The following is a 19,955-nucleotide window of genomic DNA, read 5'->3' on the forward strand; positions in this document are numbered from 1 at the left end:
CTTAAAAACTCACCCCCTACCCCTTCCCGACCTCAGATCGCCCGTAAATTATTTTTCCTTTCATTTCTGTTATATTCTCTTTCTTTTCCAATGGGTTTCATCCTACTATAATTTTTTTTGGTTTCAAAAATTATCGACCCTGGTCTATTATTGGGAAATTTCAGATTAAAATTGAAACCTTGAACACCCTGTATTTCTTAAACCAGCGACATTCGTATAAGGCATGATGAGCTCAAACATAATATTTTGGTGTCTAGTATCTTCAGTTTAGTGTTGACCCATTCTTTCTGACTCACCCTGTATACAGTGCACTCTGGTAAGCTTGCTTATTGTTCAGTTTTCGAGAAAGAGTTATCCTTGATAAAAAGTTTTGCTTATCTTGGGAAGCCATGGGCAGTAATCAAATGTGTAATGAAACATACAGGGCGTCCAAAAAATTTCGAAATGTGACATTTTTCCTAAGCAAAGCGCCTTTAATTTTAGTTTTCGTTAAAAACTGTTTTTAACAAAGTTGTTCGAGAACTCGAGAAATGCTTAAATACGGGGTTTAGTCAAAATAGAAGAATAATCACATTTTGAAAATAAAAAGACGCCACAATTTTGAACTATCCTACTTAAAGTAGACAGATATTTTAAAAAATAAGTGAACCTTTCAAATCAACGATTTTCAGTAGTAGTTGGTAGCGTATTTCTAAGTACCTACCCAAATAACTGCCTTACCTTGCAGTTTGCATGGTCATCACAGGATGCAGACACAGGTGGGTGCCACACACAATCGCATTGTCTATTTCACCCAATCTAATAGCTCTGTAGGCGTGCTCCAACACATACAACGAGCTACTGCAAGCGGAATCTATTGTGTATGAAGGTCCCTTCAGTTTAAAAAAGTAGCTGAGTCTATGGGCTATCATGGACCTCTCAGACCTAGAAAGTTACGTTCCATATACAGCGTGTTCTTTAAGTCCACGTCATAACTTCAGAATATTGTTCTATTTTGTGGGCGATGAAGTCTGGTGGATTTAAGATTTTTCTCATTATCTCAAAATTCTTGTTTGATATTAGTTGTTAATAGGTACTACAATTTTGTCAAAAGGAAAGACCCCTGGTAACCGGTTGTTTGTTTGTTTTTCGTTTTCAGGTTGTATTTATACTCGAAAATTGAAGAACGCTTTGAAAGGACAAATGTGCATTTGTTGGGGTGATCCGAATATTTCTACTTGCACCAGTGGCGTTCGTGCGAGAATGCCACAACCATTTTTCATTAAAAAAATGTCACGTTACTGACTTTTTCTTTTTTTGATATATTTTTAGAAATCCACCATCAATTCTGAATGAAGTCGATAAAACATCTTTTATTGCAAGTTGTTTATTTTTAATTTCTATTGACACATTATCTAGTAGGTTACTGTCAATATTTTTAAATAAAATACAACCATCAAATTTTGAGTCAATATCTTTAAAACCCTTTGGAATAATTAATAAAAATAAATAAAATATTAAAATTTAATCACTCCGTATTGTTATTTCTAGAAAGGCTTAACGAATTGTTTTGAAATTTGGGGCAGTAAATGTCACTGTCAATTGGTACCTCCTCCTGTGAGGAACCAGCAGAATAATAAAAGTCAGTTGCATAATCGAAGCTTACCCTGTGATAGCATAAGAGTTACTTCTTAAGTTCCCGAAGAACCATGGCGTGCTGTTCTCGCTAGCACTGACGGCGACGAACACGCCAGTTTTGGTGTTCTCCAGGTCTGTTGGATTCAGACCTGCGTCCAAAATGGCCTCTACCGTTTTTTCGAGAAGCAGTCGCGCCAGGGGATTCAGGGAATGGGACTGACGTTCGTGCAAACCTATAACCCGAACAGTACGAAATTATAACAATAATGGATATACATATACAGTGCGTTCTTGATGAAAGCAACAAATTCGTTTAAAATTCAGGTAATTATTTTTTGACATAAGGAAATTGTATATAGGTCTCAAGAAGAACATATGCAATCATCATTGATTTTTTTTTTGGAACACCCTGAATACAGTACTCGACTAAAGTACGGAATAAGGTCAGTAAAAATTTTTATGGGGGAAAATCCTCGAACAGGTCGATTTTTAATTTAAAAAATACATATTTTAGCATAAAAGGCGATTTTCAACAGTCATTTGTTTTCGAGTAGTGAAGTCATCGATATTTTTTTTAAATAGCAGCCCCTTAATTTTTTTTTTTGGTCCTGAAAGATCGTTTCATTGTCGATCCGACAGTAATAAAATGTTGCCATTTTACATAGGAAAGTTTTAGAGTAAATGACGACTGAATGTTACAAAACCCATATCAATTAAAATAAAGCAAAAACGCTATCAAATTTAGTTTTTCGAAATGCCTGAAGTTTTTTATGGATCACGTAGGTGTAAATCTTTACAAAGTGTCACTGTCATACCGACTTTCTAAGTATTGTAAGCGATATAAAAATTATTGTTGAATTTAAAGTATTATGGCACATTTAACTGTCACACAAAGAATTGAAATTTTAATTCTTATCGGATGCGGGGATAAGACTAGAACGCAGCAGGAAGTTTGCGATTTATTTAATGAAAAACATCCAGATCGCCGTATCAGCCAATCAACAGTCAGTAAGATAGAATCTAAATTTAGAGAAACTGGCAATGTTGTAGATATTCCAAAACCTGGACGTCCAAGCGTTAGTGAAGATCACAAACAGAACATTTTGATAAGTATGGTAGATAATCCTCATAATACTTCACGATTGGTTGCATTAAACAATGAAATTAGTCAGACCACAGTGCTACGTATCCTGAGGCAGGAAAAATATCATCCCTACAAAATTCAACTTGTGCAGGAACTCAATGAAGACGATCCCGACCGCCGCTTACACTTTTGTGAAATTATGATGGATTTATGTCAAGTAAATAGAGATTTACACCGGCAAATACTTTTTTCAGACGAGGCCACGTTTTGTCTCAATGGTACAGTGAACCGTCAAACTTGCAGGTATTGGAGTCGGGAAAATCCTCATTGGATGGCAGAGACACATACCCAACACCCACAGAAATTAAGTGTGTGAGCTGGAATAGTTGACAACAGAATAGTAGGGCCTTTCTTCTTTGAAGGAACCCTTACAGGAGAAAGATATTTAGAGTTTTTACAAAATGGCCTTGTTCCAGCGCTTGCAATAATTTTTCTTAACGATAATGACCCTGATATTCCTGATAACACCATATGGTTTCAGCAAGACGGTGCACCTCCGCACTATGCGGGCCCTGTTCGAGTTTTTCTGGACAATTGTTTTCCTAGAACGTGGATCGGCAGACGAGGACCGATGGAATGGCCCGCGAGATCCCCAGAGCTTACACCCCTGGACTATTTCTTATGGGGCTACTTAAAGTCCAAAGTGTACGTTAATAGACCACATAATTTAGAAGAACTCCAAAATTGTATTATAGATGAAATACACAGTTAGTCCAGAAATAATTCATAATGTGCAAGAAGAATTTCTACACAGACTTGCGTGTTGTTAAGAAATCGGTGGGTGGCAATTCGAACACTTAATTTAGGTAGAAAACTTAATGAACTGTATTTGCTTGACGTAGGAATTAGTTATTTTTTTAATGAATAAAATTTACGGTTTCTAACATTCAATCGTCATTTACTCGAAAACTTTCCTGTGTAAGATGACAATATTTTAATACTGTCGGATCGACAATGAAACGATCTTTCAGAATCAAAAAAAAAATAGGGGGTCGCTATTTAAAAAAAATGTCGATGACGTCATTACTCGAAAACAAATGACGGTTGAAAATCGCCTTTTATGCTAATATACAGGGTGATCGAGAATGATTGACCGTGCCGCCTCATACTGATATTTGATGTGCGGCATACCAGTTTTTGATACCAATACTAGAATCATGAGCGCAGGTTGAGGGATTTTAATGGTAAACAAATAATTACGTTCAAACGTCAAATAAATTAGGTTACTGTCAAAATGGAAATTCATAATAAAAATATCAATTATTTAACAAAAATCAAAGTTATTTCACAAATTAAGCAATACTGATGGACCAATAAATGTTATTATTGTTATTATTATTAAAGAGGATGACAGAATCAAATGTAGGTTTAGCCTAACTTTTCCAAAATTCTTATTTCATTTACAATTAGAAAAACTTTTAAATCAAAGTTTGATGTAGCTAATTTTGAATAACGACTGTAAGTGCTTCAGCGATTTTATTTTTAAAACGTTATGAGTTAATTTTAAAACAGAAGCACTATTGTGGCTACATTCTTGGCATCTAAGACGATTCAGCTATACAGCGATACGCTGCAAGCTGCTGTTTTTCATCAAAGCAAACTGCTGTATGCTTATAAGACGACTATTTTGCAGCTACTGCTTTCACACTTCTGAATATCCAGCGCAAGCGATCCAGCCCAAAAATTTATGCTGAACATTTTAGTTAGCTGTCGAAATTCAGGAAAAGTGTCTTAAAAAAATTTGCTTCAAGCAAATGCAAGCAGTTGGAAGTGCTTGATTATGTTAGATGGTAGGATTGTCTGTATGACCGAGAGCAATAAACAACAGTTACATGCAATATATAATAACAGAGTAATTGGAATTTTTTCACATTTTATTGAATATTTTACCTTAAAATTACATAAAATCCATAAAAATATCTATATTTTTACAATAAATGTTCAATATGATGTCCATTGTTGTTCAAGCAGGTATTAATTCTTCTTTTCATATTATTAAATACATTCTGTAAAACATTTTGTGTAATACTCCTAATTTCGTTTGTAATTGCCTCTTGAAGTTCTTCAATCGTGTGTAACCGTTGAGCAAATACTGAATTTTTTAAAAAACCAAATAAATAATAGTCTAGGGGTGTAAGGTCAGGAGAACGTGGTGGCCATCTATCTCGACTAATTATTCGATCATCATAATACTCTCTAATCAACTCTAAAGTTTCGTTAGAGGTGTGAGCTGTTGCGCCATCTTGCTGAAAGTATCCATGATGGATTTCATCGTCGTGAAGTTCCTCAAAAAATGGTAACAATATTTGCTGCCGATATACCTGCCCAGTTACATTTTCACGGAAAAAATATGGTCCGATTATTCTTCTACGTGACATAGCTACCCAAACACCAAGTTTAATAGGGTGCAGAGTTGTTTCACGCAAAATATTAGGGTTTTCTGTGTTCCAAGAGCGATAATTTTGGGAGTTTACGTACCCACTTAAATGAAACCACGCTTCATCAGAAAAAAATGTTAGATCTAGAATATCGTCGTCATTCAGATTTTCGTTAAACCAATTACAGTATTGCACACGTTTTCCAAAATCTAACGGAAGTAGTTCCTGCACAACACTAACTTTATAAGGATGAAAATGCAACTTCTTTACTGCTTTATGGCATGATCCATATGATATTCCTATAAACAATTTAGGAATAATGATACAAATTTTAGAATAAATATTTGTTATTAAGTACCTGTTTGAGCAGATAACCGACGTAGTGATTTGGTTGGACTAGCTCGTAAGCGGTTTTCAACATCTTCCAAGACTTCCTCTGTAAGAATAGACTTTCTGCCTGGAGATTTTCCTCTACAAACACTTCCAGTGTTATGGAAGCGTTCCACTAATCTCTTCACGTGTCTCGAAAAAATTTCATAATCAATTTCATCATTTGGAAATTGTTCTTGAAATTGTAAATGACACGAATTCATCGAATATTTCCAACCATTACCATTGTTTTGTCCACTACGAAAATAGGCCTCCAGAAGAAATTTATCATGTTCTAATGAAAATGCCATGTTAACCTAAATTAAAAAACCGATTAGGTTAGAGAACAACATACGCAATAAATTAATTACTCACGTATAATATCCACCTACTCTAACTGTAGTATTGAAAAATACTGTTTTATAATGTCGCAAAATATATCAGGTAATAACAAAATCTACAAAATAATATCCAAGCCAAAAAATCCGTGCGCCAATGAATAGAACGTCAAATTGTGAAATCGCCACAGAACACCCTGAAATCGAACAATTGACATTGGAAGAGAAAGTAATTTTAGCAAACGGAAATCAGTTTTGATAGCAATTGAGACAGGATACGTTCAGAATCCGGTCAATCATTCTCGATCTCTCTGTATATATTTTTTAAATTAAAAATCGACCTGTTCGAGGATTTTTCCGAAAAAAAATTTGTTTGGTTTATACTGAATTTATTCCATACTTTAGGCGCGTACTGTATTATGCATGCTCGCCCAAATAAACAGCGTAGCACAGAACTACAGTCGTACAGATTTAGTAAGAATTCTAGCAGAACTTCTGTCATACTAGAAAAATAACGAATACAATAGTTACCAAAAAATCCAGTGTCGCACTTATCGATGTCAGGTACAGTTCCAGAAATAGGGGGTATTTCGGGATGTTCGAAGCGCCACCTTTGGTTCGGAGACAGCATGTTAACTTTGTTGAATAAGTTGTCCTTAAACTCGTTTATATTACGTGAATTTGCGAACGAACCAGATACGCCTACGAAAAAAGTTAGGTTACGATTGTGTTTTGTATCTTCATTAATAACGGAGTTGGTCATTGTATCAACCCTGTATACCTGTTATTACGACTTCCTCGCCTGCTGCGGGATGAGAAATTAAGTGTCCACCTCTAGAACTGTAGTTTAAAGGTTTCCGGCCGACGGCATCTTCGGGAATGGTTGTATTTGTTTCGATCATTTTGAACCTAAAGCAAAATGTTCAAGTTTAAAGAAGAAAATCTAGAAATTTAACGACTGAAATAAGACATTAGGGGCAAGTGAGATGTTTGGCAAGTTCTCAAGTGCTTGTGATATACAACGTTTTGTCCAACAATTGCAGTTTTTCTAACGCAAAACAAACGACAGCTGTCGTTGGGTTAGAACCCGAGGTTAGTTTGTCTGTATCAGGTCATTTAAAAGTCATCTCAAGGTCAGTTGAAAAAAAAACGAGCAAATAAGTCTAACCTCCTGTTATATAAGTTTTTGGGACAGCTGAGTTCGAATCCGAGGTAAGTTTGTCTGCATCAGCTCATTTGAGGATTATTTCAAGGTCATTTAAAGGTCAAACCAAAGAAAAACCTCCTCGTGGTGCACATTGAATAACGCTAAAGCCGAAGGTAATAATTATATGACGATTTAGTGATCCACTACTTGATTTGTGTCGATTAGCTTAATGTGAACCGAAGGTAAGGATGATTGGCCAAGTTCTACGTCAAGAGTTCACTGATATGGAATCCTACAACGTTTGTACAGGTCATTTTTGTGTCAAATAAGTAGTTTTCGAGATAAAAGATCTGTTCATTTGCTCCTTCAGAACTTGCGTAAACCTTGCATTGCTCTGTTTAAACTCGAATGATTTTAAAGACCTATTTTAGCTCGAAATAGAGGGGTCTGAAATCGTCTCTCACTCACTCTACCAGAAGACCTTTTTCTAAAATCAACCTTGGAATAACCTTGAACCTTTATTAATACATGTAAATGTACCTCGACTATACGATAATTGATTTCAGGGTTTATTCCATAAATTAACTTTTAAATGACCTTAAAATGGCCTTCAAATGACCTGACATGGTCAAACTGACCTCAGATTTGAACTCAACGAATTCAAATACGTCTATAAGGCAGTTAGACTTAATTACTTGGCTTCTCTCAACTTCACCTTGAAATGACCTTGAGACGACCTACAAATAACCTGGTACAGGCAAACTGACCTCGGATTCAAAATCAGCGACCCCAAAATTCTGTATAACATGTGGTCGGACTTGATTGCTCGGTTTTTTCTCAATTTATCCTTGAAATGGCCTTCAAACGACCTTAAAATGGCCTGATACAGACAAACTAACCTCAGATTCCATCGATCCAAACTACGAGATACTTTGATTTAATATACTTTTTCTCAATCTGACCTCTAATTGACCTTGATCTTGACTAGGAAGGAGAGGGGAGGTCCCGTTTGGGGTGGAATCGATTAGTTAGCAAGTGTGATGAACTGGTGAGGACGAGCCTACAGGGTGTTCCTTAAATAGAGCTCAAAAGTCCAGGAGCGTATTATGTGGCTAAATATAAGGGTTTTTTTGTTATATAAATATGGAGTCTTGGGGTTAGTCCTTGTCCAGCTACAGCGTGTTAAAAATTAAAAAAAAATCAGTTTTTAATTTTTAATTTCTAAACCGCTTGAGATAATTGAATCAAATTAGGTGTGCATATTTAGTATGACAGTAGGTATGAAACAAAAAATTACCAGCTTCAGAATCGTGTCAGTGGCGGAGGTATGGGTATCATCGATCATTATTTGCCAAAAAGGAAATATATCACCCAGTATTACAAATAAAATAAAATAAATCATATGCGCCATTGTATTATCTTCACTATTTTATTTCTTTTGGTTAAATTCGGTTAAATTATCTCGGGCGGTTTAGAAATTAAATGAAATTTTTTTTTAATTTATTTGTTTTTGACAAGTTGTAGCTGGACAAAGACTGTCCTAAGACCCCACATTTATATAACAAGAGATCCATATTTTTCGCCATAGAATACGCCCCTGAATTTTTTACCTCTGCTTAAGCTGTGTATTATATGTATAGACGACGAAAGGGATTTACAAAAACTCATAAAGAGAGGCCTACTTCTCGACTACCGACAAGGAAAATGTACTGTTCAACCTGTAGACATTACCAAAAATATTGCCACCTAGTGCGCGTAAGTCCAATATCTAGGTTAATAAAATATATAACTTAATTTTTTTTCTACAGAGTTGCCTACTTTCCCGAGCTGCACAAAATTAAAATATATTTGCATATACAGGGTGTTCAGTTTTTCCTGGGCAGGTACCAACTTGATTTTTTTAAATGGAAACCTATATTTTTTATGGCATTATCGAATTCTACGTGAAAAATTAACGGGACTTTGTGTTATGATCCCTATTAGAATATTGATAGTTTTCGAGATAATCGACTTTTCATTTTTTTTTTTTTGTTTCGTCATTTCTAGTAGTTGACATAATTATGATTGTATGACAGCTAGAAATTATTTTTTTTTTCAGGAACTGTAGAGTGAAGATGGCTCTTTCAAAAAACGTATCTAAAGTTGACCTGCGATATACAGGGGGCAAAAAAAATCGTGCCAAATCTGATAATTTAAAATTTGAAAAATCTCGGCTTTTTCAAATAGAACACCCTGTGTTTTATGATTTCATTAGATGCCTTTCTGTAGACTCTACAATTTATAATAGCTTTCCCTATACCTAAGTTGCGTAGTCTTTACAAAAAACCCATTTTTATGTAAAATACCGGATTTGCGCCCGTTCCTTTGTCGGGAAAAATATTGTAAGGGTATTCATTTCTATTAAATTTATTAGTTGTCTAGCTACACTATTTAAAATAAAAATTAATAACTGAAAAATTTAGATATTTGAGTTTAATAAATAAGTCTTTATGGAAAGTTACCATTTATTTGTAAATAAAATAAAAAAACCATAAAATCGCTACAAATGATTAAGAATTAGCAAAATATGGAAAATGTTTGCTAGCAGCACGTATTTTATAAAGCAAATAATCCAAATTTACAGAGATTCCCACTGTTTTGAAAATGTGAAGGGAAGGTTTGAATGAACAGCAAATACGAATTATGAGAAATCTACCAGGAGACATGAAAGTAACAACGATAATATTTAGTTTAAAGTTGTGGCGTCTATTGTTGAAAATCCAAATATTAGTGCCAGGAAATTAGTAGTAACCTTGGAGTTTTCAAAAGCTTGACAAATAAAATATTGACGAAGTTTCATCCGTATTATATTGAAAATCAAACACTGTTACCGTAGTTAGGAAAGTTATTATTGAAACTGGAGATTAAAAAATTTGAATAAATAGAATTTTGAAAAAAGAATACTTGTAGTCGAACGCTAACTTAAAATAAATACCCTTACAATATTTTTGCCGACAAAGGAACGGGCGCAAATCCGGTATTTTACCTAAAAATGGTTTTTTTTTAAAACTACGCAACTTAGGTATAGGGGAAGCTATTATAAATTGTAGAGTCTACAGAAAGGCATTTAATGAAATCATAAAACACAGGGTGTTCTATTTGAAAAAATCGAGATTTTTCAAATTTTAAATTTTCAGGTTTGGCACGATTTTTTTGCTCCTTGTATATCGCAGGTCAACTTTTGATACGTTTTTTGAAAGAGCCATCTTCACTCTACAGTTCCTGAAAAAGAAAAAAAATAATTTCTAGGTGTCATACAATCATAACTATGTCAACTACTAGAAGTGACGAAACATAAGAAAAAAAAATGAAAAGCCGATTATCTCGAAAACTATCAATATTTTAATAGGGATCATAACACAAAGTCCCGTTAATTTTTCACGTAGAATTCGATAATGCCATAAAAAATATAGGTTTCCATTAAAAAAAATTAAGTCGGTATCTGCCCAGGATAAACTGAACACTCTGTATTTGCAAATATATTTTCATTTTGTGCAGCTCGGGAAAGTAGGCAATTATGTAGAAAAAAAAATTATTTATATCTTTTATTAACCTAAATATTGGACTTACGCGCACATTGAAAGAAATGGGCTTATTGAACTGTTTATCTAGAATAATGTGTATAGCGCATATTAAAACTTTTATAACCAATATACAACCTTTAATAAAAAAAAAGCAATCATCTCCATACTCATTATTCAATGAGTTTAACTGGAAGGTGCTTAATACACCTTATGCATCTATGAAATAAAGGTTATAATGAATTACTTATACATTATTAGGTGTTATAAACTTTATGTTCCAATTGTATAGCAGGGAAGATTTGTTGTATAAAGACCAGTATCCGAATTTGTATATAACAATTGTATTAACAGAATTATTCGTTCTTATACGGAAACATTTTCAGTATAAGAACGAATAAACGCATCTTATAATGGTTAAGTGATCGTCACCTCTCGGTGCATAATCGGTTATGATCGTTGTTAAGTTATATTCATAGTCTTGTAATAATAATCATATGTCAGACCCGAGAGCGAAGTGCGCCGACTCAATAAGAAACCTGGCTATTCCAGCCGCTGATTTAGGGTTCGCCGCACGAGCTCATCCCTTCCATGATTTCAGTAGCATGCTATGCATGAAGCAGAACGGTACTCAACTATCTTATACAGTCCACTTTTATTGTCCATACATGTTCAATCATTGTCAAAATAAACACACAAAACCACAACGTCTTTATTATCTTTACTCAAGAAGAGAAAATACAACAATCGTAAAATTTCCGACAGTCCGCTGTGCATCGACTTACACACGTCTAGTTTGATGAAAATGGACAGTATATGCACATGTTTTGTGGGATACATGATCATATCGCGTTGTGTGAAATGGAAAATTATTATGTAAGTATCTAACTGTTTTATGGCTTGTAATTGTTTTGTTTTTTCAAATGTAAATCTTGTCTAAATCTTAAAAATTATTATTTTGTAGGTCCTATTAGAAATCGCTGATGTTAAGTTTTACATAAGATGGAGGAACAGAAGGTTAACGGTGACAAAGAAGAGCATGGGTATAAAGTCAATCAACCAGAGGAAATAAAATTATATGGAAAGAAGCTCAACCTTTCTGGGGATGCTTCATTCTTAAGGTGGAAGAGTTATAGTGCAAATTCTCATGTAATACAAGAAAATACGGGTGCATCGTTGCTAAGAAAATAAACTGGACAGTTTTGGGAGCGATTTGTCATCATTTTTAATGCTTAAAAGTATGTTTTATGTATGTTTACATTAGAACCTTAGCTTGTAATTACAGTTATCCAATAAAATTTTTGAAAACTTAATGTCATATGTGTTTAACTCATACAGAGTATACAACAGTTTAATACATTTATTATTATAAAACTTATAACCAGTACTAGATGTTCTAATAACGATATGGAACACTTTAATAACAGTTATTGCTATTATTTCGTAAAGGGTATAAAAAACGTTGTATACTAGTTATACTATAATTTAATAAAGAATAAGGTTTCTAGTCACTATACAACTGTGCTAGCAGTACGCGTTTTATATCCAATATTCACCTGTTTAACTGTCACATATAGTACACAATGGTCTTATAATGGCATATAGAATTCTAATAAAGAATAAAACGCATTTCTTTCAGTGCACTAGGTGGACACGGTGTATACCTACCAGTCATTCATTTCGCATTGTGACGCAGAAGAATACATCGAAGATTCTTTGCAACAGAAAATCACGATTGAGAAGAAAGCTTTGAATGACAGGATGCTGACACTGCCTCTACTACCACTTGTTTTAACGGTCATTACTGACTCTACCTCTTCTACTGCTTGTTATACGGTTACAGTAGTAAATGTCTGACAAATAAAATGAGCACCCTTATGTTAGTTCTGGTAATGGAATCCAATTTCACAATGCAATTTTTCACTTTTAATTTAAATAATAAATAATTAATTATATGTACAATGGGACTGAGGTCTGGACTCGTACTGGCCAGGCCATAACACCAATTCCAGTTTCCATGTTGCAAATATGGTACTTTAATTTCATGAAGGCCCGCCAAAAAACGTTTGTCCGATTTTGCAAATTCCTGTTTGCGTTTTCCGTTAAGTAAATAGAAACGAAAATCAAAAAGCTTACGACTTTAAAGTAAAGAAAGCTATCTGTACATACCAAAACAGTTGAAGTTTTTGAAAACTTGGAACGTTACTTGTGATGCACCTACACTGTTGAACTCAAATTGCGTAGTATTTGATCTTTAATCCTCCACGTGCATTATATAGTTTGTAATTAAATCATTTTCTAATATCTACAGGGTGTCCCATTTTAGTCGATCACCCCGGATAACTTTGGAAGACGATCTTCAATTGAAAAACTTCCAGTACAAAAGTTATAGGATTTTAAGGGGGTCGTACGGTAATGACTTTGGCTCTGACCCAGAGGTCAAACTTAGGGGTCGTTTGGAGGTCTACATCAGACAGTAAATAGAAGCCCCATTCGTTTTATCCAGACATGAAAAGTGCAGAAAATCTTACGTTATGTATACAGGGTGTCCCTGAAAAGGATGGACAACGCTTGACCACAGGTTCCTTGGATGAAAACAAGACTATTTAGCCTAATTTACCTATATACAAAAGTGCACGCCTACTGAGATATAGCCTTCTAAATATAGAGCAGATAACCTATTTTTTTTTTCAAATAATTTGAAAACTATTTTTCTTAGAAACTTCAAATTTGGTACATTTATTTTCTTATATAAGGGCAAGGTAACTATAGAAATTGGAGAGAATACATATACAGGATGTTCTATTTCTAGTGCCTGTGCGCCACTGGCTATCCTGTAGCTATTTTGTGTGTATGCCAATGGCGACAGAATTTCGATATCGTTTATGGATTTCGAGTAAAATTCACATTTCTTATATACATTAAATATAGGCAAAATTCCGATTCATAAAAAATAATTTATAACTGCAGCCTCAAAGCAAGGAATAATAATGAAAATACGTCACATTAAAAAAAATAACTACACATTTTTGGTATTACTATTATCAATCAATAAAATAAAAATCAACATTAATCTTTTAAATAAACAATATCAACTAATAATGTAAGAAAGTCAACATTAACATTTTAAATAAACTGATATTTGTAATCACGTTAAAATAATATTACTGTAAATGCTCAAAGTTCTTTCTTGTTCTTAAACGCAAACATTAGTTCTTCGAAAATTAGAAATTATCGAATAATTGTGCATTACCTCTCATAACATTAATTTCATGTTGTGTTCTTTCCCATATTCGTTTTCTGTATTTACTGAAAAGTTATTTTAAACTGTTGTTCTCAACGCTCCCCAAATGAAATAATTACATGGGTTTAGGTCCGGAGATGGCCATTTTAAAGGGGCATTATTTCCTCTACCTATCCACCTGTTAGACCTTTAATAACCTGTAGTACCTACCTGTACCCTGTAATACCTGTAACCTGTAATAACTGGTCTTTTAATACTCTATGAAAGGAACTTTTTGAAAGCCATCCTCTGCCGCTAAACGCCTTTTATTTACTTGAGGAATTTCTTCGACCCTTTCCAAAATTTGTACCTCCAGCTGAATAATTCCGGCCGTACATTATCCACGATTTAATGTTACAGGTAAAAAACGTCCTGTTTCCCGAAGGCGTCTCTCCGCATTAGCAAATGTTTTGTGATTTGGAGTTCTTCGATTAGGAAATCTTTCAGCATATGTTCGAACAGTAGCACAACAATTTCCTTCACAATAACCCAAAACTACTAACATATCAGTTTGTTCAGCAAAAGTATAAATTGCAATAAAAAACAAAGTAAGCTAAAATTAAATCACAGCTAGCTTGACACAGAACCTTTTAATTATTGTTATGAATTTGTTTCTCTGTTATATGGCACCTCGTACTAGAATGTTCTATTTATCTTAAACTGATTTTATATTATTTAATGTGTAAAAAATGCCAATTTTACTCGAAATCCATAAACGATATCAAAATTTTGTAAGAGGCAAAAAATCTTCTAAAATAGTGCTTATTTTTAAAAATATAAATTCTGTCGTCATTGGCGTACATACAAAAAAGTTACGGGATAGCCAGTGGCGCACAGGCACTAGAAAGAGAACATCCTGTATATGTATTCTCACCAAATTCTATATTTACATTGCCCTTATATAAAAAAATATGTGTACCAAATTTGAAGTTTCTAAGAAAAACAGTTTTCAAATTATTTGAAAAAAACTAGGTTATCTGTTCTATATTTAGAAGGCTATATCTCAGTAGGCGTGCACTTTTGTATATAGGTAAGTTAGGCTAAATAGTCTTGTTTTCATTCAAGGAACCTGTGGTCAAGCGTTGTCCATCCTTTTCAGGGACACCCTGTACTTGATCTTAGGTAAGATTGGTCCGTAGGAGTCCTTTGAAGGTCAAATCAGTTTCCGACTGAATCGTTTACATTTTTTCATGGCAAAGGTTGATTAATTTTTGTGGTAAATTCCGTACAAATTACCGTGATCACGATTTATGGTCTAATTGTGATTCTGACCTTGACCTATGGAGTCAAATATTTGACCTTCAGTCCTTGGGCCCAAGGTCAAATATACATCTTTGAACGTAAATTTTCCTACGCTTTCCATTTCTGGATAAAACAAATGGGGTTTCTATATAAAATTCTGAGATTAACTTTCAGATGACCCCTAAGTTTGACCTTTCGGATAAAATTAAAATCATTATATTACAACTTTTGTTCTGGAACTTTTTCAATTGGAGGAGAACCTGCAATGTTATTCGGGGTGATCAATTAAAATGGGACGCCCTGTATATATGCTATGACCAGAAGCTAAATCACAATTATATAAATTTTTTCACTTAAAATATTAACGATAATTCTAAACTGTTCTGAATACTTCTATCAATAGAATTAATTTTCTGTTCATTGGAATAGATAAAAAGAATGTAGTTATTTTTTTGTTAAAGGTTACAATGTACCGTATTTGTAATCAAGAATGGAGAGTAAAAAATCGTTCGGCCAATATATGGTATATCAATAAAATTGCTGTCGGCAAGACACTTACTACAAAATAAATAACTGTAATCAAAATAAAAAATAAATTGTTGGATTTTCCATTTTGTATACCACTATTGTCTTCCATTTTACAATAATATAAAGACTTTAACAAAATAAAAAATATGCAAAATTATATCCAATCGAATATTATACTCTCTAGCCTTATTATAGCTTCAATTGATGTGNCAAATTACCGTGATCACGATTTATGGTCTAATTGTGATTCTGACCTTGACCTATGGAGTCAAATATTTGACCTTCAGTGGACCCCTTGGGCCCAAGGTCAAATATACATCTTTGAACGTAAATTTTCCTACGCTTTCCATTTCTGGATAAAACAAATGGGGTTTCTATATAAAATTCTGAGATTAACTTTCAGATGACCCCTAAGTTTGACCTTTCGGATAAAATTAAAATCATTTTATTACAACTTTTGTTCTGGAACTTTTTCAATTGGAGGAGAACCTGCAATGTTATTCGGGGTGATCAATTAAAATGGGACGCCCTGTATATATGCTATGACCAGAAGCTAAATCACAATTATATAAATTTTTTCACTTAAAATATTAACGATAATTCTAAACTGTTCTGAATACTTCTATCAATAGAATTAATTTTCTGTTCATTGGAATAGATAAAAAGAATGTAGTTATTTTTTTGTTAAAGGTTACAATGTACCGTATTTGTAATCAAGAATGGAGAGTAAAAAATCATTCGGCCAATATATGGTATATCAATAAAATTGCTGTCGGCAAGACACTTACTACAAAATAAATAACTGTAATCAAAATAAAAAATAAATTGTTGGATTTTCCATTTTGTATACCACTATTGTCTTCCATTTTACAATAATATAAAGACTTTAACAAAATAAAAAATATGCAAAATTATATCCAATCGAATATTATACTCTCTAGCCTTATTATAGCTTCAATTGATGTGAAAAGTACATATATGTAATGTCGAATATTTTAACCAGTCTTCACAATAATGATTTTTTTAATTTTCAACATACAATAAAATCTTCGGTCGCATATTTAATATTTATTTATAATTATTTTTAAAATATAGAAACGAATCATTCACCTATGAACAATGTAGAAAGAACTTAACCTCTGCTTGACTGGATCAGCTATTAGCTTGCGCACGCGCAATTGATTTTGTTCCATTTGTCAAGTATCAGTTCACAATACTGTACCTAGCAGCATAAAATGATTATTTTGAATATGATCCACCTATCGCAGATCTATGTAACTGCTATGCATTGTAGCTTAAGACTCACTGATTATACGTGATTTTTTTGGTTAGTGTATCTCGAGAAATAGCCACAAAAAACCACCCTTCATTTTTTCAATTTTTTTTTCTCACTGTTTATATAGTTGAAAAACTATGAAAAAAATATGCAATATAATTCTTATCAGTAACTTTCATATGCCATTGGATTTATTCAAATATCTATCATAGTTTTATAGAAAAATGATTTTGAAGTTAAGGGTTGCAACCCCATCTTTTTAAAAATGAGCAAAGATAGAACTCTGATAATTGGTCAAAAGTTATTTCTATCAACAAGCAACACACTGAACACACCATTGTTAAAAAACACGCCAGCGCAGATTTCACGTGGAAACCCGGTGAGACCCTTTGCAGATTTTTTATTAGATATGCCAATGGAAAACAGAATTTAATGCCGATATTTAATGATAGTTTTCGAAAAAAAATTATTTCGACTTTAGATAATAAATGAGACATAGTTTTTTAGTTTTCAAAGTCGTCATAATCTACTTGCACGTGTGCAATTCAATACAATGGACTTATTGTTATGCGATTAGAAAGTAATAAATATGAATTCATTATTAATTCATTTAAATATACATAACTGATTTTTTCGATTTTATGCATCGAAACAACTGTAATGAGTGTTATTTCGAATCGTAGACAGTTCTTAAATGTAATCTTTTTAGTAATTATGCAACGAGTGTTCACATAGTCCACAGTACAGGCCCCCTCTGGAAAGTTGATTACCACATACTTTATAACTCCTGAGGAGCTTCGTTTTGACGAGTCTACCACATTTTTCCTCTGCGACTTTTCTCGATTCCTCNACATAGTCCACAGTACAGGCCCCCTCTGGAAAGTTGATTACCACATACTTTATAACTCCTGAGGAGCTTCGTTTTGACGAGTCTACCACATTTTTCCTCTGCGACTTTTCTCGACTCCTCCGCTTTTCCACTCGGAAAAGTCCAAAAACATGGCAATTTCCCGGGGTCCTGAAAAGTCAAGACCACATATTTTTTTTTAGCCTAAGTTACTGGAAATTTTGTTGCAAAATATAATACTCCTGAAGAACTTTTGCACATTATTGTTATTTGAATAATAGAGTTTAATTATTTATTATTTAAAAAAATAAAATAAAATGGGTTTTTCTGATAATGACAAATCCCATGTGTTTTTAAAGGAAGATTCGTTTCTGTAATTTTTATCTGATTGTGTGCAAGAGAGATAGAGTTACAGTGTGCGATAGAGATAGAATGACTTTGTCTTTTCTCTCTGTAAATCGAAAAAATTATTAGAAAAATCTCCCCCACCTCCCTGATTCTCACTGTTCGTTCTGCGTTGAATGCAAAAGGTCCAAAATCCGTATGTCGAATATCAATTTTGGAAACAAGAGATGTGTGACGTCATGTAGTAAAAAGGTCGTATAATTGGGAAACGGTGTGTTGAATCGAAAAAATAATTGAAATAATCTCCCCACATCCCTGGTTCTGTATGTCTCTTCTGCGTTGAATGGAAAAGGTCCGAAGTCTGTCTGTTGAAAAACAAAAAAGTTAGTCAATAATTGCAACAGCAGTAGCGAACGCATTATCTTATCTCTCATTGGCTGATGATTTGTTGTTTTTTTTTAAATAAATTTCGTATCAACCACCCTTTGAATTTCCAACAATTTTATTAAATAAAAAATGAAGCTAATATTCATAAAATTCATAGTTTTAATTCTAACTTGATTTATATTATTTAGCATAATTATTTAACACAAGTGTCATTTACAAACAAAAGATAAGTTCCATGTAACACTTTAATTACATAACTAAATGCATTAAATTTATTTGGTAATTATTTGGCAACAAAGCCACCGCTAGAACTGCCTTCTATTACCCAGTAGAAGAGTTACCACGCTAAATTTTATAGCTGGATGCCGGCTAACAAGACCCTGCATCCATTTTAGGTTGCCAATTTCCAGCATTTAAAGCGCTGTCTGTGGCGATCTCGGAAACGATAAGAGCTACGAAGTAGCTTAAATGGGGGCAAAGTTGCGTAATCAGGGGACCAACATCATCCCTCTAAAAAAATTAAGGCTAACATGATTAGTTTTCGAAATATTTGAAAAAAACCGAAATTTTGGAAATCCGTTGTTGTTTCATTTCAGCCTTGTTTGAGGTGATATTGAAAAAAGAAGAACACATTCTCACGGCTACTTTTTGCCCTCTATCGAATGGCATAATCAATTTGTGTGTGTAACGTTTCGTCTGTTCAGGACCATCATCAACTTCATTTTTTTAAATACGACCCTAGAAATTTTATTCCATTTTTTGCCTTCATGACCCCCAATACTGTACTGCTTCAGTCCGAACCAGATTTCGGTGTTTTCAAATATTTCGAAAACTAATCATGTTAGCCTTGATTCTTTGAGAGACATAATGTTGGTCCTCTTTGCCCCCATTTAAGCTACTTCGTACCTCCTACCGTTTCCAAGATCCCTGTAGTGAGAAGCGAATTTGTAAAAGCCCGTATTGTCTGTGTTATTACGGCACAAATGAATCAAAACATGCCTTCTGAACAACTAGTATAGTTCTCTATACAAGCTCGGTAACACCGGGTGATGATAACATGATTACTATGATTGTTCGAGCCTAATCAGATTATGTAAATTCATACATTTATTCAAATATAGTAAAAACAGGTAAAGGATTAGGAATAATACAATTTAAAATGTAAATGTACAAAGTAAAAGTTAAGAATACATGTCAAAAAGAAAATATATTCATTCATTTACATTTTTTGTGTATAAAAACCTTTAAAAATATGAAAAAGCCTATGTCAATTTCCATACTTTTTATCAGTGTACTGTTGAAGATTCAAATGTCAGAATAATAAAAAGTTGTACTTACTCAATATACAGGGTATCTCATAATTAGCTGTCAGCCCTGAACAGGCCGATTCTATGATCAAAACTAAGTAAAAAAGTTCATATGAACATGGGTCCGGAAATGCTTCCTAAGGGCACAGGGACCCATTGAAGAGGGAGGAATGGAAATCATTTTTTT

General features: G+C 33.6%; 1 protein-coding gene across 2 annotated transcripts in view; it reads right to left on the reverse strand.

The window, feature by feature from the left end:
- LOC108915506 (fatty acid synthase-like) overlaps nucleotides 1-12,809 on the reverse strand; it is a 44,466-nt gene extending 31,657 nt beyond the window's left edge. For both annotated transcript variants that reach the window (XM_018721566.2, XM_018721559.2), the window contains exons 1-5: nucleotides 12,723-12,809; nucleotides 6,628-6,755; nucleotides 6,378-6,548; nucleotides 1,646-1,850; nucleotides 721-924 (exon numbers count right to left, since the gene is read on the reverse strand). In XM_018721566.2, coding sequence (XP_018577082.1) covers nucleotides 721-924; nucleotides 1,646-1,850; nucleotides 6,378-6,548; nucleotides 6,628-6,748 — 701 coding nt within the window. In that variant the 5' untranslated portion in view covers nucleotides 6,749-6,755; nucleotides 12,723-12,809. The remainder of the gene's footprint in view (nucleotides 1-720; nucleotides 925-1,645; nucleotides 1,851-6,377; nucleotides 6,549-6,627; nucleotides 6,756-12,722) is intronic.
- Between the last annotated feature and the right edge of the window lie 7,146 nt (nucleotides 12,810-19,955).

Source organism: Anoplophora glabripennis, unplaced genomic scaffold (assembly GCF_000390285.2).
Source record: "Anoplophora glabripennis isolate ALB-LARVAE unplaced genomic scaffold, Agla_2.0 scaffold155, whole genome shotgun sequence".
NCBI lineage: Eukaryota > Metazoa > Arthropoda > Insecta > Coleoptera > Cerambycidae > Anoplophora > Anoplophora glabripennis.